General features: G+C 36.4%; 1 protein-coding gene across 1 annotated transcript; it reads left to right on the forward strand.

Annotated features, from left to right (window-relative positions):
* The first annotated feature begins 585 nt into the window (after positions 1-585).
* Positions 586-12,853, forward strand: LOC306859426 (rho-related GTP-binding protein Rho6-like). Its single transcript, XM_079400443.1, has 5 exons — positions 586-843; positions 1,163-1,250; positions 8,775-8,884; positions 9,271-9,405; positions 10,250-12,853. Exons 1-5 carry the CDS (start codon positions 724-726, stop codon positions 10,499-10,501), a joined length of 705 nt encoding a protein of 234 aa, XP_079256569.1. The 5' UTR covers positions 586-723; the 3' UTR covers positions 10,502-12,853.
* Positions 12,854-27,759: the final 14,906 nt, after the last annotated feature.

Genomic DNA, 27,759 nt, shown 5'->3' on the forward strand with positions numbered 1-27,759 from the left:
AAAGCTGAATCTTCAACATCACTACTCCAGTCTTCAGTGTCGCATGATCCTTCAGAAATCATTCTAATATGCTGATTTTCTGCTCAAGAAACTCTATTTTCAATGTTAAAAACAGTTGTGCTGAATTTGTGGACTTGTAATGTCTGTGGCTTTTGGAGTGAAAACAATCAAATGAATTACTCTGGAGACAATGAAGATGCCAGAATATGCAGGAAAAGCTGGCAAGTGGCGTGATTTAGTTTATATGTGACAGACATTCAGTGTATATACACTGTTATTCTCACAGGCTATGTGATTTAGGCCTATAATAGCATATAAATCTATTTATATACTATATAGTCTTTTGTAATCACAGAACAACCCTAGTGTGGACATTTTGGATAACTCGTGTATAAAATGAGCATGATAGTGGAATTTTTTTATTCCGTGAGGATGAGACAAAAGTTTCCCAAAAGGCTGAGTCGTCGGGGAAATATTACATTTCCGGACGGAGAGGAGGCAAGAAGAATGTGAGACGTCATGAGCATCGCGCAAGCTGATTGGCTGTTGTGCTGCATATATAAACCCGCAGTCCATCGCTCAATCACTTCGGCTGCGGGCAATTCACGGTGTTGTATGTACAGAAATAGTTGTGCACTCGCGCATCCTCGTGTTGGTCTGTTTTAGGTGTTTTTTCTGTTTGTTTTGGGTTTATTTTGTTCGGTTATAGGATATCGCAAAATCATGAAAGAGAGAAGAAGCGCACAGCCACTGGTGGTCAGATGTAAACTGGTGCTGGTTGGGGATGTTCAATGCGGGAAAACTGCGATGTTACAGGTTTTGGCAAAGGATTGTTATCCAGAGGTCAGTAGCCTACAGCATTTCTGAAAGACGCCCATTTATTAAATTAATTCTAAAATTATAGCATTAGACCCAATGGTTTTGCCGAATTACAACTGTTGTTTCTCTCATACATGTTAGTTTCATTGTAACATGCTTTGGTTACCAAGCGAGTTAGTCTATATCATTTATTTTACTGGCATAACAATAAAGCATACATTAAATCGTTTTTCGTAGTGATAAAGAACGATACGTAAGCATTTAAAGTGTTTTTCCCCAAGTATCTCATACATGCAGCATCACATGCGTTGATCGGTGTTAATATGTTGCATCTCCTCCACAGACGTATGTGCCGACAGTGTTTGAAAACTACACAGCCTGTCTGGATCTCGATGACCAGCGTGTTGAATTGAGTTTATGGGACACATCAGGTAAGACTAAATGGGTGATTCGGTTACTAAATACTAAAATGGATCAAAATTGACAGTAACATATTTATTTGTGCACATTATACAACTTGGATGGTACATGTATTTTAATGAAGCAGTATCAACATAATGAAATGTCATGTGAAACGGAGACTGGAGAAGACGTTTATCAGTTCTGGTATTATATCTAAAACATTACATTAAAATATATTATGAATATATATTATTATTCATGCATTTTTGTTTTTGAGTGCATTTGAAATTGTCTGGAGAATACACTAGAAATTGTAAACCACAGTGTTTGACTTTAAAATATGCTATTGTCTTGACAATTTGCGTCATGGCTCTGTTACTTTCTTTATGGTTGTTACAAATTGTAGCTGTTTTATATTCTGCAACAGTCTGGCTTGTTTTGAACTGTGTTGGGCCAATCCAGTCATGCTGATTACTAAACTGATTAGAATTTTTAATTTGAATGCAAATATAATTAGTAATGCAAATGCTGAATAATTGCAACAGATGTTTGCAATGGAATAACACATAAAAACAAATGTCTACATGCTTTATATGGATTTCAATTTTAAAATCAATGTCACCAATTCAAAACAGTGTCCACTGGACCAAATTCAGTGTGATCAGAACGTTTGTCTCTTTCAAAAGTAATAAGTACAGATAATTTTAATATTATTATTATTTTACTGTACCACTCTGGTATTGTTAAATTGAATATTGTAAAAATCCTGTCATTTTCATTCTCAAAAGTGCTTGTTGAGTACCTTGTTAACATGATTTTCAGATGGAAGTAAATTATGATAAACTGATGATAAACTGTCTATGCCCTTAATACCGGAAGTTGCATAAAGTCAGCCAATCAGATTAAAGCTTGCCAAATCAACAAAGTGTTTTCTAGTTTTCTGTGCAGTATGCATCAGGCCTGAGACTAGACGTCTGCCTGATTATCAGCTGCCATACATGGTCAGCAGACTAACGAGGGAGTATGTAGTCACTGAGGCAGTTCAAATCTGCCCACAGTTTCCTATTCTAGCCTATTGACCTGATTATAACGTGCTGTTTGTCTGCTTAACGCTGCTCATTTATGAATCCCTAGTAAATGACAGACATGATAATCTTATGTCTCTTTGGATGTGTGCTAAACACACACCAACAGAAGCAGCATAATTAGCACCCAGAAACGTCTGGCTGTCCGCTGACTGTGAAGTGTGGGTGATAGGACTAGGTTTCTGTGATCTGTTTGTCTGTTTGTACGCGTGCAGTAGAGATTGGCAGATGGTGATTGAGAAAGCAAGCAAGGATTGTGATTTCGTGTACAGATTGTTGAATGAAATATGTGCTGTTAATATGCCTTAGTCCTTTGCTTGTACTTTTTTATCTGATTTAGTCTGTTTGGAGACAAGCCAGCTGAAACGCAGAGCACGGTTTAAGGGGATGAGTCCCGGCTTGTATGAGGATAAGAGGGCAAACCAGAGTTTTATCCATTTTTTTTTTTAACCATTAATCATGGCTGAGGCTGTAGATTTTGAACTGTATTTCCATCAAGTCAAACAGATATTCCAAGTCAAAGTACTCTCAAATATAAAATGAATTTGCTGTACCCATGGGGTGATAAATGGGTTCAGTGATAGTGACAAATTGATAATTTGGCAAAGAAACATTAAAGCGATATTTAAGCATTAAGTGAATGCACAATTATTTCTATACTGGTTCTGATTTAAAAAAATAAAGAGTTTTGTGTTTTAATACATTTAAAAAAAAATTGTATGTTATTACTAATCAAATGTTTGAGGTCAGTAAGATATAAACTTTTTTCAAGTCTCTTATGCTCACCAAGGCTGCGTTTTATTTGTCAAAAATAAAAGTAAAAACTGTATTTATGACAATTTAAAACAATTGCATTCTGTTTTAATAGTTTAGAATGTGATTTATTCCTGTGATGGCAAAGCTGAATCTTCAGCATCACTACTCCAGTCTTCAGTGTCGCATGATCCTTCAGAAATCATTCTAATATGCTGATTTTCTGCTCAAGAAACTCTATTTTCAATGTTAAAAACAGTTGTGCTGATTTTGTGGACTCTTTTCAATATTCCTTGAATATAAAGTTCAAAAGAACAGCATTTATTTGAAATAGAAATCTTCTATAACATTATAACTGTATTTACAGTTGATTTTGATCAATTTGATGCAACCTTCGAGAAAAGTAATTCTGTTAAAAAACATTTATGTCCCCAAACTTTTCAATATGTGTATATTCATACAGAAGTGCTAAATGATGTTCCATTACATTCAGTGCACAGTAAAAAGCTGTATTGCTACATTAGTTTTGTGCATAAAATCAAAACGGTGCCAAAGTCATAACCTACAGTAATTAGCTCATTGCACTGTTTCAATCACTTTGAATTAAATTACTACTCAAGTAAATTTAGTTTGAACTCAAGCAGAAATGACATTCAAATGAATGGAAACGAAGATGTTATGACAATGATAGAATAATTTTACAGCGAGGCAGTTTTGATATGCATGTTGGAAGATGGCACTCTGTACCTGCTGGTTGGTTATATTCGAGAATTTCCCTGTGTGCTATTTATATCAGCTCTGTGATGCTGCTCAATGTGAATGAGGCTTCTTATTTGTCTTTTCCTTATTGATTGAGCTGACCTCATCATTGGGTTTCAAACGGCATGCTTTGAGGCCCAGAAAGGATTTACAGGTGAAAATCAATGCTCACACTTAATCACGACAGCCAATTGGACCAATATTGCAGGCTCTTAGAAGATGGCCGTCTGTATTTCTAATATGGAGGCTATATTTAATTTGCATTGAGGTATTTGCAATGGATTAGGTGGCATTTGCCGTTACACTGATGGATGTACATTTCTGCGAATATGAATTCTGCTGCTTCGGTATGGGATGACTACACAAGATTGTGCGTCAAAATAATGCGCCATTAGCACATTAAAACAGCCAGTAGATTAATGGGCTCTCCAGTGGCCATTGGCAGTTGATGACAGGCCCCAATGAGGAAACACCACCGTAGCTCTGAGATGGTATTCCCTGAGGGGTCATGGCCAGCCTCTCGCAGTGAGAGAGAGGGGGATTCTTTGTTGGGCCCCCATCATGTTCTGTGATGGAATCTCTGGGATCTTAAGGAAAGGGGGGAGGGGGATATGGAGAACGCTCTAGGTTTTGTTCTCATCATCTCTACTGGGAAGACGGACAGGGGCTTTCATTTGCTTCTAGCTCCTTTGTGAACGTTGACCTCTCTCAGCCCCCTGCTCGCATTTACATGAGTCTGAGAGTGCTGATTAATTCCCACAGATTCCACGGCGTTGAAGTTTACTCTTAGTCAGCTTTTTCATTCTGTGACACATTTGAAATGTCAACTACTATGCAGTATTTATGTACTGTTATAATATTTATTAATATTTTGATAATTGGCTTTTATATTTCATTTTATTTTTAGTATACGTTTTAGTAATTTTTTTTTTTTTGTATTTATATTTATCGTTGTCTTCAGTTAGTTGCCGAGTTAACATTTTAAAACGCAAGTCTTTCATTTCATATTTGCTTTTCGTTTATTTGAAGCATTTTTAATTAACAAATATAACTGTAATGGTTTTATTTTAGTTAATAACACTGCTAATTTGATACAGTCTTACAGTAGTTCATATAGATTTCTGTAAAGCTACCCACCTAACATACAAAAAATGTTAAATTTTTTTAAATCAATTTATTTTGATCTGTCACTGTAGACTGAGAGTAGAGAAGCAGGAAACAGTGGCATTTTATTTTCATTATATGATATCATCTTATTCACACTTGAATGATATTTTCTTTCCCTAGTAAATGGCAGATGTGGCATTAAGCAATAATAATTGACAGGATCTGTTATCGCTGTAACATTGAGACTGTCAGAGATGGCTTAGTCATGAGAGATGAGAACTGTGAACATAACTCCTTTAAGTACTGAAATGAATCATTCCCAAATTAAAAAGACCACCTTTTAAGTGACGTTTCCACGAAACAAACAGGACGTCAAGCACACTCATGTGCGCACCAAAATATATTTATTACAGTTTTATTATGTTTCAGAATATGTCTGATGCAACTTGCCAGTTACATTCATAGTTCGAAGTCATTGGTAAACAGCTAAATTAGTTTTTCAAGGAGTGAAAGGGTTCAGCAGATGGAATGCGGTGCGGCTCTCGTCTGTGCGGCGCACAAAAGCAGCCCACTCCACCTCCATCTGTTCTCTTCACAAGACTCTTCCTGCGCCCAAGGAAAAGGCCGTCTCATATCACTCACATGCACACGTTGGCCCACTTTTCAGCTAAGCTAGTTTTGCTCCAGGCACGGCGTCACAACAAAAAGCATTTATTCTGATTGTAGCAACTCTGCTCTGCTCTTTTTTTTTTTCCACCCTTTTTTTCATGCTTCACAACCCCTCCATCTGTTAATACGCAGACAGCATAACATCCTCTTGTTGTTCAGCCGGGGAACATGTGGCCCAGGGTTGAGAGCTGAGCAGTGATTTGTTCACTGTGTGCAGGGTTGTTCAATAGAGCAGTTCTGTGATCCAAGACTGCGGGTGGTACAGGATTCAAGTTAGATAATGCTCACTGCCGAAAGTGTAAGCCTCAATGTGTCCTTTTTCAGATTTCAAACAGTGGTTTGAGTGAGTTTTGGTTAGCTCACCATGTGGAGGTCTTTGTCTCTGAATGCTGGGATGTGTCATTTTGTCAAGTTTAATTGAAATTGCTCCTCAGTCCCTAGGTGTACATCTACATCGATCGCTGCATTAGGATCAGCAACAATTGAATGCAGTCTCACGCTCAGGTTTGTGTGTCCGTGACATCTAGGTAGGAGAGAGAAAATAGGCAGTGATCTGTGCTTCAGAGTGAAGTTAGTCTGCAGTGGTCCTTTCAACTAGAGATCTCCATAATGAAATGAAGGCAAATTGGCTTTAGACAATTCATGTTGACTTTAGGTTAATTAAAACTTAAAATATGACACTTATGAGTAATTCTTTCAAGGAATCTGTTGAAAGTTGTCAGTTTGTGTGAGTCTGATGAATCCTTCACGGAATGACTTTTAATTGCAGTCAACATGAAATAAGTCAGAGAAGGATTCATCAGACTGATTCAAAATGACAACTCGTGAATCTTTTGTGAGTGATTAACTGAAAGAATTGTTCAAGCATCATTTTGACAGATTTAATTAACTTAAAATCAACATAATATAAAATTTCAAATTTTACTTATTGCCTCATGATTTTACTTAATGTTTAGAGATTGTAAAGAACTTAATTCTGGTTCCATTAACGATTCACTGCTTGTGAGAAAGTAATATTTGGAAAAAGAAATGTAATGTCATTGCCAAATTATGAGAATTTAATTAATGCATGCATTTAAAACACTTGCAAAATGGGTTTTTAGACTTTTTCAGATGTTTTCAAAAATAGTACATAACTGATAAACTGTGTTTGATTCACTAAAAAGATCCAGCTCATGAGAGTCATTTGTTCAGGAATCGGTTTGACTATGTAGTTTGCGCTGTATGAGTTTGATGGTCTAATAAGCAGTCCCTACAGGATTTCGCAGGACTTTATTTATTTTTGCGGCCTAAAATTACTGATCTTGCTGCGGCTTTTCTCAAAATATGCGGTGATATTTGCGGCATTTTTTATTGTTTTGCAGTGAAAATATACCATGGACAACATTCTTCTAACATTGTTATTATTTTCTGACTTCGAGAACCATCGTAGGGCTCCAGACTAACATTTGAGGACACCAGTGCTGTTAAGTTCTACAGTAATCGCACATGTAAATCTCGGAGATGTCTATTTGATGTCTGCATTTACATATGCAAGATGTATTTTTTAGGGTGTTTGCTCATCTGCAATACGTCTCTAAGACGTTTCCTGTCAGATGTCAAATAGACATTTATTAGAATGCATATAAAACTGCTTCTGAGACGTTTATCAGATTACAAGGCAGATGTATCCCAGATCTTTAGCAGACGTCCTACAGATTTACTTGTGCTGTCTGGGTAGTTGAGATGCAGATAAAATTAACTTTTATTACTGTCCTTCATAATGTCTAAATATAATTTGATTTAAAAAAAATAAATAATAAATATATATATATATATATATATATAGGGAGTGGAAATGATTGCAATTGTGAGGTGTTTAAAGGGCTGTTTACACCACCCCAGCATCTCCTCAGTATCAAGTGGGTGGGCACTGCTCTGTATCAAAGCTCTGTATCAAATGATTGATAGGCAGTTAAGGGACGCCTTTAGGAAGACGGCGCTCTGCAGATGGTTGACTCCAAGGCTGTTGCTGTGGAAACAGGGGGACTGGAGGTATTGCATGTGTTGGGGGGGCACAGGATGGGTGGGTGGCATACTTAAGGATTCTGAGCAAAAGCGAGAGGAAGTGCCTACCCCAGCCCATCACTCCAGTTGCATAATCTACTGAAAAAAAGAAATCGAGGAAGAGAGCAAGACACATAGATCAATGAGGATTTAGAGCTCAGTTGTCATTTTCTTCTCCTTTAAAATGCCAATATGGCAAGCAGTGAGAGGGAGAGGGCTTTAACAGGATGTATGCTGAGCTGACTGGAAATGAAATGATGACCAGGAGAGCTGCACCTCCGGCCTTTGTCTGATTCTGCTGCAGATTTATACAGCGCATTCACACTCATCAGATCTGCTTTTCTTCAATTCTAGCTTAAAGACTCATACACAAGTACTCAGTAGTAAAAGCAATGCTTGATCTTTAAAATATGAATATATAAAATTAGGCTTAACATTTTTATGAATAAAATTTAGGTAACTTCCAAATATTTTACATTATTCAAACTCTTGTTACAATAATAGATTGATGGATGGAAAAAACGTAAAGTGTACAGTTGTAACTAGAGTTTACTTTCATCAGTCATTTAACTAATTGTATTCATTTATTTTGTGATTCAAAATGCAGGGTCATGATGAAACAGTTTTAAATGTTGCTTTGATTTATCCAAACTCGAATTCATTGAAAACTTGAAGATGTGAAACTAAAATGGACTATTTTGTCAGTATTCCTGGTTTACTGTGAGATTTGATCAATGAATGTAATTGTAAAAATGCTTGCTTTTGTAATTTTGTATCAGAATGTAACATTTAAAAACATTTTCCTCCTCTGAAATGACATTTTGTTTTCTGATGACTTAAGCAAGGCGACACAGGCACAGACCAATCCGCCTAATCAACAGCTCCATTCTGAAATGCGTCACATGAAAGTTAAATGTGTTATGAAACCAGGATGTTCTCTCATCTGTCTTGGGCATTTTATTATTTTAACAATGTCAAGGACACTCAAACTGCACTTGAGGCTCAATAGAAAGAACCTTTTATCATGTTTTTTAAAAAGAATTGTAACTCTTGCATGTTTCAAAGTAAGAAAGCATTCTTCTCTCATCACTGAATTGTACTTTTCTATTCATTAGCATCTCTCTCTTGTTTCAGGATCTCCATACTACGATAATGTGAGACCCCTCTGCTACAGTGACTCTGATGCAGTGCTCCTTTGTTTTGACATCAGTCGCCCAGATATCTTTGACAGTGGACTTAAGAAGGTAACTAGATATTCCTATTAATATTCAATCCTGCACTGACCCTGATTCTCAGGAGCTCATCATTATGTTGTGCTTTCTTCACTGTAATATGTTTTGTCAGGTAACCTATGTTTTGTGGTAATGTGATTTCAAACAAAGTATCTCAAGTATACCAAGTCTGGTTAATTTAGACTTGTGAATGATTCATATGTTTTTGTTTTCTTACTATAGTTCATTTTTGGGCTGCAATATTTATCACACTCTACTTGCCAGAAGTACTTGGCACTCAGAAACCAAGATTATAATAATCGCTGTTATGCAAAACCCTAGTTATATAGAACAATATGGGTTTTCTGTGTTTTGCAAGAATTGATTAATCTTAGAATTGCATATTTCTGTCTTTGCAGTGGCGGGCTGAGATCCTCGACTTTTGCCCCAGTACTCGTATTCTCCTTGTTGGTTGTAAGACGGACCTTCGCACGGATGTCTGCACACTGATGGAGCTGTCCAATCAGAAACAAACACCCATCACTCATGAGCAGGTACAGCCACAAGTTGTTTTTTATCACTGTCGCATTGATCTTGTTTACTTTAAGGCAACTGCTTTTTGGACTACATTACCATTCAAACGTTTGGGGTTAGTATAAAGAACTTAATATTTCATTCAGCAAGGATGCATTTCCTTTGATTATTCACCTGAGAATTCTGAAAAAAAATTATCACAGTTTCCACAAAAATATTAAACAGCACAGCTGTTTTCAACATTGATAATAAGAAATGCTTCTTCAGCACCAAATAAGCTTATTAGAATGATTTCTGAAGGATCATGTGACACTGAAGTCTGGAGTCATGAATGCGAAAAATTCAACTTTGCCATCACAGGAATAAATTGCATTTTAAAATATATTAAAATAGAAACGGTTATTTTAAATTGTAGTAATATTTTACAATATTACTGTTTTTACTGCATGTTTGATCAAATAAATCCAGTCTTGGAGTGCATAAGAGCTTTTCTTTCAAAAATATAATAAAAATCTTACCAAGCCAAATGTTTGAACTGTGTGTTTATATTTTGAAATCGTATAATACAAATAGTTTATTATTAAAAAAGAGACACATTTGTTTCTAGATAATATTTAAATAATTTGCTATGGCTTCAGTACAGTGACAATTTAATACAATGCTGTTATTGTTATGCTCGATATTTATGCATATTAATAAAATGTTTCTCTTGATCTAACTGGTTACATGTCCTTTATATTTTAGGACGCTGACTTAATATTTAACTACCTATGTAGACAACTGATGACATGAACAAGCTTTTATATTTTAAAAACACTGACTGAGAAACTATAGCGAACTGAGTTTGTGCATCTCCCATCACAGGGCTCTGCCATGGCCAAACAGTTGGGCGCTGAGGCTTATCTGGAGTGTTCAGCCTTCACCTCTGAGAAGAGCATCCACAGCGTGTTCCGCACAGCTGCTCTGGCTTGCATCAACAAGCTACAACCGCTCGCCAAACCCAGCCCGACCCGCCGGCTGTCCAAACGCCTCCTGCACCTGCACCTGCCCAGCAAGTCCGAACTCCTCTCCTCCACCTTCAAAAAGGAGAAGGCCAAGAGTTGTTCGGTAATGTGAGTGGAGAACTTCACCCCCATAACAAAAGCTACACCATTCCCTGCGCTTTGGTCTGGGGAAGGGGGTGGGTTCCGACTGCCACATCATTGACGTGTGGAATCCTTCCTCACCCCCCAAAGAAATACCTTTCAGAACAAGTGGACACCCCGCTGTCCTCCTTGTCCTGAGCTCTTCAACAGTGCATATGTATTTTCAGTACTGTATCTTGCTTTTAAACGAGATTCGATCATCAGCCGTCATCTATTCACTCCTTGTTACCAAGAGATTTGCTGTCGTTGTGCCAGTTGAAGCTCGGAATGATTCAACTTAGTAAATAGGAAACAGATGTTTAAAAAAAGGTTCCAATGTTCAATGTAAGCTATTCGATATATAAATACAGGATCTCTAGTGTGCGTCTCAAAATAAATACCTACAGTATTTAAAATTGCACTAAAATTGTGAAATTGGGGCCGTTGGAGCTGTGCGCAAGGCCCGGGTCATGTAGAGGAGAAGGCGGCCCATTTGGCATTGTTGAATTGGCTGCAGTGTAGGAAGCAAAATGTGATTTTTAAGTGGGAGCCGCCCATATCTGAACGCTAAGATGGAGGAATAGAGGAAAACGGGCCAAAAATATTTGTAAAAAGACAATTTATGATGCTACCAAAGTCAATTTTCCCTTCTTTGCTCTACTAGAACACTGTCTGATATATACACGCTTCTATTTTTAGAGGCAATAGCTATCTGAGAGATGGGATGGGTGTGACTGGGGTACATATTACAGTGATTATCTGTATCTTAACGTCTCCCTGCTGCTTTCTAGTGTAGGCAACCATGAATTTGTAAAGGGATCCCTGCGCTAGTTCTGCGAGGGCTCAATCGGATCGAATTTAGCATGATGAATAAGCTTTCATTCCTGAAAGTGACCTCCAGAGATGCCGTAGCACTATTTTGAGGATTTCTGAAACAAATGTATGCAAAAAGGTTTTTAAGTCACCTGGTTTGAGATGTTGAAGATCAGACCAGCTTGGGTTTAGTTTGTCATGCATCTTATGTAGCATTCTGTCATTGAGCAGCAGAATCTCCCGTTTCATTGCCTCCATGCTCATTTGCCGCACTAGCAGCTGAAATATTTGTGGGTAATTTCGTCCAATGTGTTTCTAAACTTGATTATCAATGGAAAAAAAAAAACATGTTTTCTTGTGCAAAGTGCTAATCTTGAAGTTTGCTTTCCACCACAAAGCAATAATTATGGTTCAAGTGCTTATAATGCAAAGTGTGTACAGTGGCAATAATTAAAACAAAAAAGGCTATTATAAATTCATGCTACTGCTTTGTGGACATATGTATATTTATGTGGATATACATCAGCACTGCTGTAAAAACAAGCCAATATATTGTGACTCTGTTCAGACTTTGTTAAAGTAATTAGATTGACCATTGGAGTGCAATATGACCACTGGAGTGCAACACGTTTTAGTTTTTTTTTCCTTCTCATTTTCAACCAAATAGGAATATTAGTGTTCTGTTCATGAGCATAAAGGGAGGTTAATGCATGAGGAGCAGATGGACTGGATGGAAATTCAGACTGGGCCTTTTAAAAATATGGATCAGCTGACCTGATAAGGGCTTTGGTGTTTGTGAATCTGCGAGATCAAACTAGAAACGGAAGCTGACTTTTGGAATAAAACTGAACAGGCTGGTCCTGTTTAATGAAAGATTTTTCCATTTTTGAACTGTTGTTCAAATAATTGTTTTTGCTTTATTTGTGTATACTTGAAGTCAATATTTTTATCATTTTGTTCAATCATCAGTGGCGGAAGGCAAGATGAGAGCAGCCGCCGTGGCTGTTTACAAGTTTTCCACTGTGATCACACACCAAATTCATTTTTGCATTGTCTAGTGACTGCGTAAATAAAGAAACTGAAGATGAATTTTGGGTGCTAGGGAGTATGAACAGTGTGTATACATGTCACATGGCTGGTCAGACATTGTAGCTGCCGATATACTTGTTTAAGTTCTGGGTAATGTGAGCGTGCCAGATGGAGATGGACATTCAGTCATTATGCTGTCGTTGCACAATGTTGGGAACAAATACACTTCAAGCATGTCCCCTAGTTCTTCAGTTGTACATATCCTGTTTTGTAATCTTTGTAAGACATTTAAAAGAATGTCACGAGATTAAAAATTTGTTCTTGTTGTGGATTGACAAAGATGTGCTTGATGTAAAATTGCTTAGTCCTATTTATTTGGATTCATTATTTGAGGTAACTATTTTGTTTTGTGTTTCTCAGTTTTATTTCAAAATGTTATTTTTAAAATGACTTCTCCCTTTGTCTTTCCAGTAATAAAGCTTGCCTTTGTGTGGCACACATGACTTTAGTGTATGAGTATTTTATTTTAGTAGGCTATTTTATTTTAAACCCTATATGCTTTGAAGGCAAATTAGAAAAATGCCTATTGGCATTATTAACAAGTATAAAAACCCCCAGTGGCTGAGTTACATGTTACAATTATTATTATTTTTTTCATTTGGTGTACTCAAGTATTCATACTTTTTACATTTAAAAATATTTAATTTATTTTCCACCCAAAAAAACAGAAAAGTTGCCAAAGAAATAGTGTTTCTTTGCTTCATTTGTCTTTTTTTAATCTACATAATTTTAAATTGTAATATTGTACTCAAGCGTTTAAGGTTGCTTAAATACTATAATATATACGACTGTTAAAAATAAGGTAATCAGATTTTCTTGTTTGTTTTTGAAAGTCTCTTATGCTCACCAAGGTTTCATTTATATAATCAAAGATACAGTAATTTTGTGAAATTATTAATTTTTTTTTTCATTAGATATAATGTAATTTATTCCTCTAAAAGCTGAGTTTTTAGTGGTCATTACTCTAGTCTTCTCACATGATCCTTCAGAAACCATTCTAATGTTTGGTGTTAAGCAAGTAGGTAAATTGATCAATTAATGACATTTAATTACTTGTTTTACATTCAGCAAATACTGTGGCATTTTTAAAGTTGACACAAATCCATCAATAATATACAAGCTGTCCTTCTGTTACCGTCCATTATCGAATGTTTGGTTGCCAGGTGGGCTGTCGTGTTGGCACGTTCCTCCCTTTCATAAGCCAGTATAAGACATCTCCCGCCTTAACCACATACTTACCTAGATTACTTGGATATCGAGCTGGGGTGCACATCTGTCTCAAGACACAACATCTGGGAGAGGCGTGGGTCACAAGCTGCTGCCAGTGCCCAAAAGAGGAACGCTGCCAGGAGGCCATGTGGCTGAGGTGGAGACCCCGACTCATCAGCCAAGAGACTTCCACACAGCCTAGCTTCCTATCTCACCGGGAAACAGCTCTACAAAGACAACCATAATGAAGTTATTCATTGGGTGCATGTAAAATGAGCTTTCCATTATGAAAGCAACATCTCTCTAGACTTATCCAACAAAGTAGAACATTAGATTAAAGAAGTGCTAGTAGGAGCGTGATGTTTGCATATAGCGAAGCTATTTGCAGACGTTAAGTCTCTTGACCATCTGTGAAATTACTTTTTGTGCATTACAATGTTTTAATCTAGTGTGCTACAGAGGACTAGCATGACTTTCAATTTTAAACTCAGACAGAAATAATTTTCACTCAGAAGATGCAAGTAGATTTCTCAAAAAAAAACAAAATAAAAAATCACAAGTAACATTATTAGACCCTTTTACACATTAAACCTGGTAAATTGCTGTAAAATTGCCCGATTGACCTTTGTGGAAATACACAAATGTGCTGTTTACACAAGCAACAGTGGTTTTACCAATAAGATGCTATTGCACAGGTGTAAGGGGATGATCAGACAGAATTTGTTTTTTCTCTTAAAAACACAAGAGTCATTTATTATACTACACAATGATGAAAAGAATATGCTAAAAAGGCTTGGTGCACTATATTTTTCATGAATGGGAGAAAGTGCAACTCGCAATATGGCGGAACATGCCTGACTTCTAAATAAAAGAGCTAATTGGTAAATTCATCATGTAACTGCCGTTAGAAGCTCTGTTTGCTATAGAAACAGTCACTGTGTGCCCAAAATCGCATACTGTCTGAGTAGATACTTCATTTGAATTTGAACAAACTTTACGACCATTAAAAAGTGTTTTATATGAATATGGGTAGTATCAGGGCCGTAGCTAGAGGATTGGGGGCCCCCTGAAAAAATATTGATGTTGACCCCCACATCAATACATATAGATGTATACAGGGGTGGACTGGGGCCAAAAAGTGGCCCTGGACTTTTTGGCACAGAGCGACCCACCAAACCCCGTCCACAACACACCACACCATAAATGAGTGGCATAATCTTGACATTATAATTTGTCTTTTCTGGTGTATATGGCAAATAGTAAAGAATTTTAAAGAATTTTTACAAGGGACAGTTTAATATCACTAAAGTTAAATACCAATATTATCAGTCCAAATGACACAATGCTCTGGTATCGCCCAGAAGACTTAAATAGTGCAGAATGTGGACTGTTTTAATAGGCCTTTCTATTGGTCATATACAGTATTTGTCCTTTTGCAGGAGCTTGACATCTATCATTATAAGTAATAGAGCTCCAATTGTGGAGAAGAGTATACAAATTATTTTGATGATGAAAAATACACTAAACAGTACTGTGAAATATATAATGTTACAATTTAAAACAGCTGTCTTCTATGCAAATACATAGTAAAATATAGTTGACTGCTGTGATCTGCAGCTGTATTTTCAGCATCATTTCTCCAGTCTTCAGTGTCACATGATCTTCAGAAATCATTATAATATACTGATTTATTGCTCAACAAACATTTCTGATTATTATCAATGTTGAAAACTATTGTGCTGCTTCATATTTTTGTGGAAAATGTGATACCATTCAGTCTTGGGTAAGATTAAAAATATAAATTAATATTTTTCTTCAACAATGTTGCATTAAATCAAAGATTATAGAATACAAAAAGGGACTTTGATTTAAATTGATTTAAGCGACAGTAAATATATTTACACTTATTACAAAGTACTTATATTTCAAATAAATGCGGTTCTTTAACTGAGAACCATTATACCAATAATAAAACCATTATTAATAACTAATAATTAAACCGCAAATTAGGCATCATTAGAATTATTTCTGAAGTGACACTGAAGACTGGATGATGCTGAAAATTCAACTTTGATCACAGCAATAAATTACATTTAAAACATCCTAAATAGAAAACCACTATTTTAAGTGTAATAATTCACTATATTTGGCTATTGTTTTACTGTATTGTTGATCAAATAAATTCAATATTCTTTCAAATAACTAAATAAATAAATAAACCTTAATTATTTCAAACTTTTAACTACCAGTGTGTATATAAAATATGCTAATGAGTGTGAATTATTAAGCAAATTATATTTTTATTAGGCCTATAATATAAATCACTTTCCTATGCACAGCACTCGAAAGCAAAAGTCTTCAGATTTACAGTGTTCTAGAGTAAGATTGAGAATGATTTTTATAGATTTTTAAACATTTTCTTAGACACGTAAAATCACGGAACAAAGCAGATTTACAAGAACTCTTATCTCGTGTCGACTGAAAACTGCATTATAGCCTACAGAGTGACAATTCAAATAATGGCATTAAAATCTGAGACATTTGAAAAGGCCAGTAATAATTTGCATTCCTAAAAATTAATGTCTGTTATTTAACTAAACGGTTGGCAAATATTGCTGAATTGTCTTGTCATGTTTAGCTGCTTACATCTTACCTCAGTTGGCATTCAAGTCGCGCGCAGCTCAGCATCTGTGAACAGTAAATCCCGCCTTCTACACTTTGATTGGCTGTTTGAAACATTTTGACATTGACGAGCGCTTTTGAGCCGCTGCACTGAGCTGGAGCATGCTAAATTAATTAGAATGCCCTGGGCCATTCGTCTGGACCGATGGAAGAATATACGTACATTTACTACAATCCAATTTTTTATATATATTACGCAAAGGGCCGGTCCACATTGTACAGCGGCCCACCGGTCTCAACTCTGATTGGTCGTCTTGTTCACTATATGGGGTGGGACTTCTGAGAATACTTCGTATCAGACTAAACCATTTTTCGGGAGGGTAGACAATTTCTTTAACCAAATTGCATGCTTTTTTTGTGGTTTTCATAATATCTTAGTTATACAACTACTAAAATATTAGAATTATTCACAGAACATGGGCCTTTATAGTATAATTCCTGGATTTTGTGGGGCCCCCTGGGCGGTGGGGGCCCCTAGAATTGTCCCCACCTTTCACCCCACTAGCAACGGCCCTGGGTAGTATGAACAAAGCCACTAGAAGGCAAGCCTGAAAACTTTAGCCAAAAAATCATAACGGCTAATGCTATCACTTCCGCTTTTGCAGTAACGTACGTGGGAAAGGAGACCAGAGGCCATTTTTGTTTTACATTTATGGACAACAATATTCCGATTGTAAGACAATTAAGACAATACTCTGATTAAGAATCTACCATGTAAACAGAGATTTTTGATTAACTTAATCCGGCTAAAGTCATACTCGAAGTAAACATAAGTCGAATTAAGACGTGGAGTATTCCTATTTTAGTCACATTACTGAGGTGCCGTATAGACATGTACACAACTTAAAAACTTTTTGTTGCATTTTGCGACAGGATACACATTCGGAAGAGGGTAAATGTTTGATGGCAAATAAAAGAGCTTCAATACCGTCGTCTGTATGCACAAACAAATAATTAGCTGCACTTGAAGCTTTCATAAAATTAAAAATGAAACACCCAAAACTTTATATGGCATCATCACGAAGACAAACTATATGTTTATATGTGAAATTCTGGAGGGGACGTCGGATGGCGTCACGTGGGGATGTAATGACGTGTGCCATTAATCGATCTTTATCAGTGGTTCTAAACTCCAGACCCACTGCTCTGCACATTTTGTATGTTTCTGAATCTGACACACTTAGTTTAGTACATGAATCTCTCTCCTAACGAGCTGATGATATGAATCAGGTGCGTTAAATAAGGGAGAAATACAAAATGTGCAGAGCAGTGGGTCCCGAGGACTGGAGTTGAGAACCACTGATCTATGTACTATAACATGTAAAACGGAAACATGAAAGGAATATTCTAAAAGCAACTCATGTAAACACAATCATAATATTGTCTTATTTAGAATAAGGTTAATAATTTGATTACTGATGCCCATGTAAATGCAGTCAGTGAAGGAGAGGCTTCAGTTCACTGAATAAACAGCTTTTTAGAGGAAGACTTTCAAATCACATGAGCCAATATTTTATTCACAATAGAACATAAATAACATAACAAATGTTTAAATGGTTTAAATGATGGTTAAAATGTTAAATGACGGTTTAAATGTTTAAATGAGCTCATTTCAAATTTGATGCCTGCTACAGGTCTCAAAAAATTTGGCACAGGGGCAACAAAGGGCTGAAAAAGCGATACATTTTGAAAAGATTCAGCTGGGAGAGCATCTAGCAACTAATTAAGTTAATTGACATCAGGTCTGTAACATAAAAGGGATGTCTTGGAGAGGCAGAGTCTCTCAGAATTAAAGATGGGCAGAATCTCTCCAATCTGTGAAAGAGTGTGTAAAAAGATTCCTCAACGTCATATTGCAAAGGTTTTGCAAATCTCATCATCTAAAGTTTCAGAGAAACTGGAGAAATCTCTGTGCATAAGGCACTGCATCATTCATCGGCATGATTCTGTCATTGACATTACTAAATGGGCCCAGGAATACTTCCAGAAACCACTGGGGTCGGGCTGGGTTTGGCGAGCGGTTGTAGCTTGTTGATCTGCAGATGCCAACTAAAGCTCTATCATGCAAAAAGGAAGCCATATGTGAACATGGTCCAGAAGCGCCATTGTGTCCAGTGGGCCAAGCCTCATTTCAAATGGACTGTTTCAAAGTGGAAAAGTGTTCTATGGTCAGACGAGTCCAAATTATTATTGAAAGGTATAAAGGTTTTAGAGCAACATATGCTCCTCTCCAGACGACGGGTATTTCAGAAGGACAATGCAAAACCGCATACTGCAGCTATTATAACAGCATGGCTTCGTAGTAGAGGAGTCCGGATGCTGAACTGGCCTGCCTGCAGTCCAGATCTTTCACCTATAGAGAACATTTGGCGCATCATTAAACGAAAAATATGTCAAAGACGACCACAAACTCTTCAGCAGCTGGAAACCTATATCAGGCAAGAATGGGACCAAATTCCAACACCAAAACTCCAGAATCTCATAACTTTGATGCCAAGACATCTTCAAACTGTTTTGAAAAGAAGAGGAGATGCTACAACATGGTAAACATGCCCCCGTCCCAACTATTTTGAGACCTGTAGCAGGCATCAAATTTGAAATGAGCTCATTTTGTGCATAACATTTTTACATTTCTCAGTTTAAACATTTGTTATGTTATCTGTGTTCTATAGTATACTGTAAATATGTGATTTGAAAGAATTTTAGTTTTCATTTTATTCAAATTTAAAAAAAACGTTCGGGCTGTAAGAGAAGTCAATGACCTTTTGCGACAGGTGGGATTCAGCTTATGGTACTTCTCATTCATGGTGTCCATAAACAACGATTGAGTGTCGCACAAATCTAAACTGAAGTTCAATGACTTCAAGGCTGTAATGTGATTGGTTATTATGTCACACGTGATCCAAATTGTCCGTTATGCTTTCTCCGATAGGGAGTAATACAGACCCTATTTGTTCTGACATCCGCTTTGAACATAAGTATGCACATGATAACCTTCATTAACTCTACAATTGGTAACCACTTCCCCAGATAATAACTCTTTAACAGAGATGGTATACAGCTACCACAAAAAAACTTTTTCAATAGGCTACTATTTGAGCAGAAGAAACAAAATTGTAGAGACAGGTGTTATCAGATTTCATTGGTGATTTCAAATATGAAATGTAACTGTAACCTCGGTAAACAGATCTGAAGAATATGTTTCCTCATTCAAAGAGATAGATGCTATACTTGCATGACTGAAATAGCTGCCTGCAAGGCGTTTCAAAGATGGCCAACGAGTGAAATGACTCGCCTTTAAGGGAAGTTTGACATGGTCTTATGCCCAAACCGAGGTGCAATGGTCAGATGTCCATCTAGCTCATGTTTACATAGAAAAAAAAATAAAATGGAGCTTACTGTAAACATCTCTGACAGAGCTTTCATGACTGACCCAAAACAGATTTCTTACATCAGAACAATCTTATTTCCTGTTCACATATCATCTCTATTTACCAGTAAAGACTGTATGAAGGGGTTATTGAATTATACAATAAAATATTGAAATATAAAAACTAAAATAGTATTGTAAAATGTACTCCAATAATGTTCATTTATAACTTTGAAAATCTTCAGTGATGTCAGTGTGGGAGTTTATCAAAAGCACAGCCCTCCTGCTTCAAATCAGTGAGTTTACGGGGTCTCTGACCTCTTGAACACCTGCGGTGCTTTTGATCCACTCAACAGCGCTTATGAAAGCATGCTAGAAGCATCTAGATTATTGTTAAATGCCATGCTAGACACATGCAGTGAAAGTACAAGGACCTAAGGGTCCAGTCTCACCTCAGCCCACTCTAGTGTCCGCTAGCACAAAACAGGAGCATATACTTACACATACGCATGGAGAGGGAGCTGTAACTGCATACGCTGATAGTCATAGCAAATTAGGCCAACATCTGGACAGACACAGGGAAAGGAATTGCTCACTCGTCTATGAACAGATATGGTTTAGGGCCACAGGCATCATGGCACAGTCTGAGAACCAGACAAAATTGCTGGGTAGGAAACGGATTTGTTTCCATTTTAGCTTATTTGAAATAATTTGCTTTTTGCAATGACATTGCCCTCATAAGTTACATTTATACTTATGTTATTAGTATTAGTATTATTAATAATAGTTAATCATTATTAGTATGCAGACATTTGAGTCTATAAGATATGAAAGTGAGTCACAAAGATGCTTTGAAAAATTAGAATATTTCTGTCAAAAATATTTTTTTCTAGCAATAAAATAATCATTCAAATTAAATAGAGTTTTAAATTATATTTAAAGTAAAAGTTAATAGTAATGATTCATTAATAATAGTAATAATGTTAGTAATGGATGTATACTATATAATCCATAAATAAAACAAAATAAATAAATGTTTTGTTTAATAATATTTTGTCAATAACTTGGGTAGAACTGAGAACATTCAGTTATTCACTGTTTTGATTATTTTAGTTTTATTGCCTTCCTGTCTTGTTGTAGAAATGGTTCAGATCATGGATCACAAAATGTAAGGAATGTTCATTTTTGTAATGGGTAAAATCAGGTGGATTTTTTTTTTTTGGCCATTAAAATGAATTAATAGTTTTAAAATAGTTATAGACGAAAAATATATTTGATATTTTATAAAAAATATTTTACATTTCTCTTTTGAGCACCTCAAGTATTCATAATCACAGCAAGAAAAAATAAAGTATTTTAAATACACAACTTAATATTGACTGAACAGATAATGTGAAAAATATGACTTTGGTTTATGATTTTAATTGTTGGAAACAGTCAACAAGGTCTACATATCTAGGGTAGGATGTCCATAAGCAACATTTTTAGTTGATCTGGCCTGTTGACATGATCTTGTTCTGACAGGTGGGTCTTGTGTAAAAACATCTCAGCATCCCACAATGCATCTTTTTTCAAAGTGTCTCTGAAAGAACAGTGAGCTGCAATCCTAAAAACCAGATCACTGTTTCGGTTAGGGTATCTTATCCTTGTCTGAATGTGTGTGAACACACACCTCCTGAGGAGGGAAAGCGAGCATCGCTCTCTGAGTACTGATGAGCCGTCTGCCTCTGCAGCAGACCCACAGACACGTTCACCCTCTCTCTGTCTCACACACAGTCTCTGCCGCAGTGCAGGGCCCAGCAAGATCATCAGCAGCCATCACTACTGTCTCTGTCTTACTACGGTGTGTCACTCTTTTGTGCCCGCTCAGGGTTGAGGGTGACTGATGTTTTTATATTGGGCCAAAACATTTCAGTGGCGTATGTAAATATATATTTTTTCGTGCAATGATAATGTGACATATTTGATCTGGCACGCCATTTGTGAAGGTCCATAAGCATCTGTGTGCTCTGGGCAGACTAATGAAGCAGACATGCAGAGCTGCAAGGATAGCATGTGCCCTGCATTTACCCCAGTAACAAAAATGATTCAGAACCCCAAAGAGCAACTATTACCCTGTAATACTGAAGAATCATACAAATGTCAAAATTAAATCAACTTTTAGAACACTGAAAATAAAAGACATAATAAACAGTTAAAATAATATTTTTGTAATGGGGAAAATCATGCGGTAACATGATTTCTTGGTCATTCAAATTAGTTAGTAATTAAAAATAATTTTTAATACTCTGAATTAAATATCAACTCTGATTTTCAACCATCATGATTTTAATGGTTGTATAGGGTTAAGAAGGTCTAGGCCTCTTATAGGCCTTTTTATTTGGGATATTGACATTTTTAATATTATTATTTTTTATTTTTCTAATTTAATGCAACATTTTTCATTACAAAAGAATATGTTATGGAAAAATGTCTCAAGTTTATGTAAAACCATGATTAGAGATTTAGAAATAGTGCTGAATATATTTATTTTACGTCATTTTTTTTATTTTTTTTTATTTATGTACTTGTTTTTTTAAAAACACATTCTGTTTTTAAAATCTTAAAATTTTTGTTCATTTCCAGGTTTAAAATATATTTTGAATTCTAGATATTTGGACCCCACTATAATGCAAATTTAATCACCAATATTATTCTTGATATTAGTGGTAGAATGTTAACAAATTAGTGTTGCATAAATATTCTAGGTTTTATGTTCTGTTTGTTTATTTTCTATCCAAATTTTCTTTTCATAATTACCCTAAACCTCTCTTAATGGCTCAAATTTATTCATGGAATGTTAACAAACATTATAAAGAATTTTGTTTACCCAAGCAAAATGTCTTTTCCATGTGTGTGCTCCTTTAATCATCCTGCAACCAGCTGACAGTAGTCTGATCCCGTAGTCTCCCATGAGCACCCCGTCCACCCACTCGCTCTCTATAGGGCAAATGCAGACATGATCAATTGTTCAGCATTCCTGAAGCTCTGCCAGGCTCCCTTTCTTCCGTTGTTTTGCAACAGAAGCACTAAAACCTTCCTTGTGTTTCTAGGACACATCCAAACACATTAAACGGTATGTCCTGTCCCATGATTCAGTCAAGCAAGTCAAGTGTTTCCGTGTTTCCTGTCTGGATGAGTAATCGCAAATTTAGCTGTGATTCTTTTCATCTGTGTGTATTTATTTGGATGGTTCATACCGCCGCTCATTTAACTGTCTAATTAAATATTGGTTCCGATTATAACAATATCCGCATGCCTGCTCTGAATAAACTGAAACAGGATATTGAGCAACCTGAAGAAAAGACACACAAACATGCAAAGATATGCACACACTCGCATTGTGCTTTTCCTCGTGCATCACTAGACAACGGTGCACACAAAGGCTGCGGCATTGGCAGCGAGGTTTGATATGCAGAATGTGACAGTGTTGAATGAACTGAGTGGGGCAGCCGGAGCAAAGCCGTGTATTCAAGCCACAAGTCAGGTTTACTGACATTGTTCTCATTACCTCCAAGTGAAAGAGAAAGAACGAAATATAGGCGAGCACTCAAGCAATGACCAACCGTGTCCTGCAAGTAAATCTGCCAAACAACAAGGAAGGGGTAAGCCACTGTGTACTGAACACGGCCAGAATGATTCATCCCTGTCAAACCCAGACAACTCACCCAAATGCACAAATACGCTTTTTCAGTTCAAGTGCCATGATGGGATTAAATATAAGTTGTATGCTCTGCGTTGGGGTCACCCTGTCTGGGTTTATTTTGCAGTGATGACCGGCTGCCTGTACATTATACCACATAAGGGGCCGTTCGCACAAAATGTGTTTTTGTGTTTAAAAATGTGGAATGCATTGAATGAAAAAATGCATAGTGATGCACAAGTTTGCACCAGAAAGATCATTGTAAAGTGCTTTTAAAACTCCATGTCATGCGCAACACACTGCAGAAGACCAAGTGCAATGGTCAAAGGGGCCGTTCACAAAGAACACATTCCACTGTGGTCCTTTTCTATTGTTTTTCCATGTAAATGCACTAGATAGATGTCTTTGATTGTTGCATTTGCACATCATTTTCTTTTTTTTAAACACCTTGAAACATGGAGTTTTTTCCCATTCTACTGCTTTGCATCTTACTTTTTTAAATGCAGAAACACTTTCATCTAGCTTATGTTTACGTAAAAAAACTATGGAAAAGCAGTGCAGTGGAATACACAATTTTGTATGAACGGTGCCTAACAAGGGCAACTCGCCCTTGAAATATTAAAATATTTGATTGAGTTGAAATTATTTTTAGGTTTTAGGTCTTCTACTAAGAAACCTCAAGACCTCACATTTTTTTTCTATTCCATTGCTCTGCGTCTTACATTTTTAAAAGCTGAAATGTGCTGAAATGTGTTGTGTGTAAACCGCCCTAAACGCATCCATCTAGTACATTTGCATAGGAATACAAAGGAAAAGCAGTGCAGCGGAGTACAAAAACAATTTTGTGTGAACCTAAATAAATATGCGCACATGAAATATTGTTTTTTGTTTTTATTTAGGTTGTTTAGATTTTAAGTCTTCCAATAAGATAAAATTAGGTGTCACAGAACACATTTTTACATTTTGCTGTCGTTTTCAGCCATCGTTTTGCTACTTGGACGTCTTTGACTGTTGTGATTGTGTCTTGTGTCGTTTGCAGCGTCTCACACATTACATTCGATTACATTCGATCAAGTTACAGTAAGTTCAACTTTGAAAAAGTGCGTCTTTAGACAGTTTTTTAAACATGAAAATGTGTTTTGTGTGAATGGCCCCTTAAAATGTGCAAAACAATCATTCTAGCAACAAGACGAAAACTGCAACAATAGTAATATTAATACCAAAGTTCTCGGAGGTTCAAAGTGGTGCAAATTCCATTTGCATGAAATGACAGAGCAAGTCTGTGGTGTGAAAGTAGCTCCAGCTCTAGTTTCCAGATAAGCGACAGCAGTGAAAATTAGGAAATAACTGACCACTGCATATCGTGATTGATATTCCATAGAGCTGCGTAAAATAATTGTTTTTAAAAACCCAATGTGGCTACAGCTCAGAACAGGATGTGTGGTGTGAAGAACCATGTGATTTTATCACCTCAAGGTCCCCAAATTACCTCTGTGACATTAAGTAAAAAGGAGTCCAACTCGGAAAGCATTACACACTGTGGGAAAGTATTGTGTTGTGTCAGACCTTCACTTCCACCTTGTCAGCTGATTGCCTGACCCATCCAGTTCAAAGCACAAAAATAGCTCCTGTTATTGTCGGGCTGAGGTTGGCTTTCAAAGGCACAGCTCTTATGGAAAAGCTGAGGATCGAGGAACTGGACAGAGTGAGAATGACATGGCTGCGATTAGGAATCACACTCCTTGAACAAGCACTTGGAGGATGTTTCTCCATGTACTCACAAGGACTACATAGGAAGTGAAGCACAAAGTGAGCTTGAAGGAGGTTATGTAAGAAACACAGAGTGACTTTATGTTCCGTGCTGCTGACTGGATCCAAAAACATGTTCTTGGTATTTGGGAGTTGATGTACCTTTCATGAGGCTTCACTGCTGCTTTTCACTTCACAGTTTCACTTTGGTTTGGACTTACAAAAAAATACTATGTGTTTTTAGACAATTTTAATACTTTTTAAATCCAATTTTAATTATCATTATACTTTACATAACACATTCAGACAAGGATAAGATACCCTAACCGAAACAGTGATCTGGTTTTTAGGATTGCAGCTCACCGTTCTTTCAGAGACACTTTGAGAAAAGATGCATTGTGGGATGCTGAGATGTTTTTACACAAGACCCACCTGTCAGAAGTATTTAGAACCAAAATTTTAAAAATGTTAAATGAAAAACAAATATGCATTATATCTAATCTGCACGATTTCTAGATGACTAAAGAAAACAATATTCTGAAATTCATTTTAATTTTTATCATTTAAAGTTCAAATTTTAACTTAAATATTTATGCTGATAATATAATTTGTAATGAAAATTGTGGCATAAAATATAAGCATTTCACCCAGACTTGTGTACTCCACTATATATCAAAGTACACTACAGTAAGTGTGGTTTCCAAATAAGTACATAAATTATTCATCATCTCAACCTGCAGCAAGATCTGTTTTGGCTTTGTGTCTGTGTGAACATCCTCTGTATTTTTATGAACACTCCATCTTTCTCAACGACGCATTGATACAGATCAAATAACCAAGAGCTGTCTTACTTTGTAGATTTGTTTTTCCCTACGAACAGATATAATCCTTGTTTTCCTGCGTTTTCACAGTGGTAAGCCTGTTGTCATGGGAACATGAAGACGTACACAAGGAGAACGTTTCCCCTTGTGCCAATGTCTTTATCCAACAAGATACAGACAGTCACTCGGATTGTGCATCCATGCACGGTGTGAATATTAATACTGATGTGAAGAGCTCCTCTCATACATTTTTCATACGCTGAATGGCTAACAATAACAAAGAGATCATACGAAGAAAATCAGAGGAGAAATGCCATAAACACACTGGATTCAATCTGATCATGAGGCTAAACAATATGTTCAACCGAGAATATCTAGTTTACCTAAACAAAGCTAGATGACATTTATATGTCCTGGCTGCATAGGTCATGGCATTTGCATTGTCTGTGGCTGTAAGTCTTTCAGCCTGACCTATTTCTGTTTAAACTATAGTCTGAAACCCATTATAGATTCAACTGACAGAGCACACACACATGTTTCCTATGTGAGCAAATGTGAGATAACTGGTGTTACCTAAAACCAACAGTACATCATGTTAACTGCTTCTAGTGATATAGCAAACTTGTTTACAGTTCCGTCAAAGCTGCTCCATGTGCCATCTCTCCAATCGTCTGCATGACTCATTAAGCTAAAGGCCCTGCTAATGTTGGCCATGTAATTGGAGTCATAAATAAGGCAGCCCCATTCAAACAAACACCAGACAACCAAAAAAAGAATGCCTGCAGGAGATAAAAGAGGCCAATGCCAAAAACAGGCAGCATGAAGTGAGGAGAAATTCTGATAATTTGCTCATATGAATCCAAAATATGTACTACTGCACCATTCTCAATTAATGGCTGAGCAATTAATAGAAAGAAAAAAAATCTGCTGCACAGGAATAGTTCCCCCAAAAATGAAAATCTACAGAATGTTTACTCATCATCAGGTCATCCAAGACGTAGATCACTTTACTTTGTTTTTTCATCAGAACAGATTTGGAGAAATTTAGCATTACATTTGCTCACAAATGGATCCTCCAAATGGTAGTGAATGGGTGCCGTCAGAATGAGAGTCCAAACAGCTGATAAAAACATCACAATTCCACATGTAATCCACATAAATCCAGGCTATCAATTAAGACTTGTGAAGTGAAAAGCTGCATAAGAAACAAATCTATCATCAAGGCATTTTAACTTCAAATCATTGCTTCTGAACCAAATACCAGTCCATAATCCATATAATGCTTCGTCCAGTGAAAAAGTCCATCTCCTGTTGTCCTCTCACATCAAAATCCACAGACATATTTGTTTATAACGGTTTTTGCTTGTAAATGGTATTTTATCTGTGCATATTTCTCTCTTGATTCAGATGAGTTGACTTTATCACTGGAGAAAGCAATATAATATAAAGGACTCATATTTTTGCCAGATGCAAAAGTTTGAAGTCAAAAAACGTTACATGATGAACTTGTTTATTAGCTTTTTTGACTCTCATTCTGATGGCACCCATTCACTGCAGAGGATCCACTGAACCTGTTGAACAATGTAAAACTGTGGGGAAATCTTTGTTGTTTATGCGTCTGTAAATCAAGAAGTTTAGTCACTGTCTTCACTTCAAAAAATTACTTGTCTATAAAATCCTTCTTGATGTAAGAAATTTTAGATATTTTGGCTGAAAACAAGACAAAAAAATTAAGTAAGAAAAGCATTTTTTGCAATGTTGATGTACTGACACATAAACAACAACTTGTTTTGGATGTGCAGCAGACATTATTTCATGTTTCAGTTATTTTTGTC

This window comes from Barbus barbus, assembly GCF_936440315.1.
Source record: "Barbus barbus genome assembly, chromosome: 40".
NCBI lineage: Eukaryota > Metazoa > Chordata > Actinopteri > Cypriniformes > Cyprinidae > Barbus > Barbus barbus.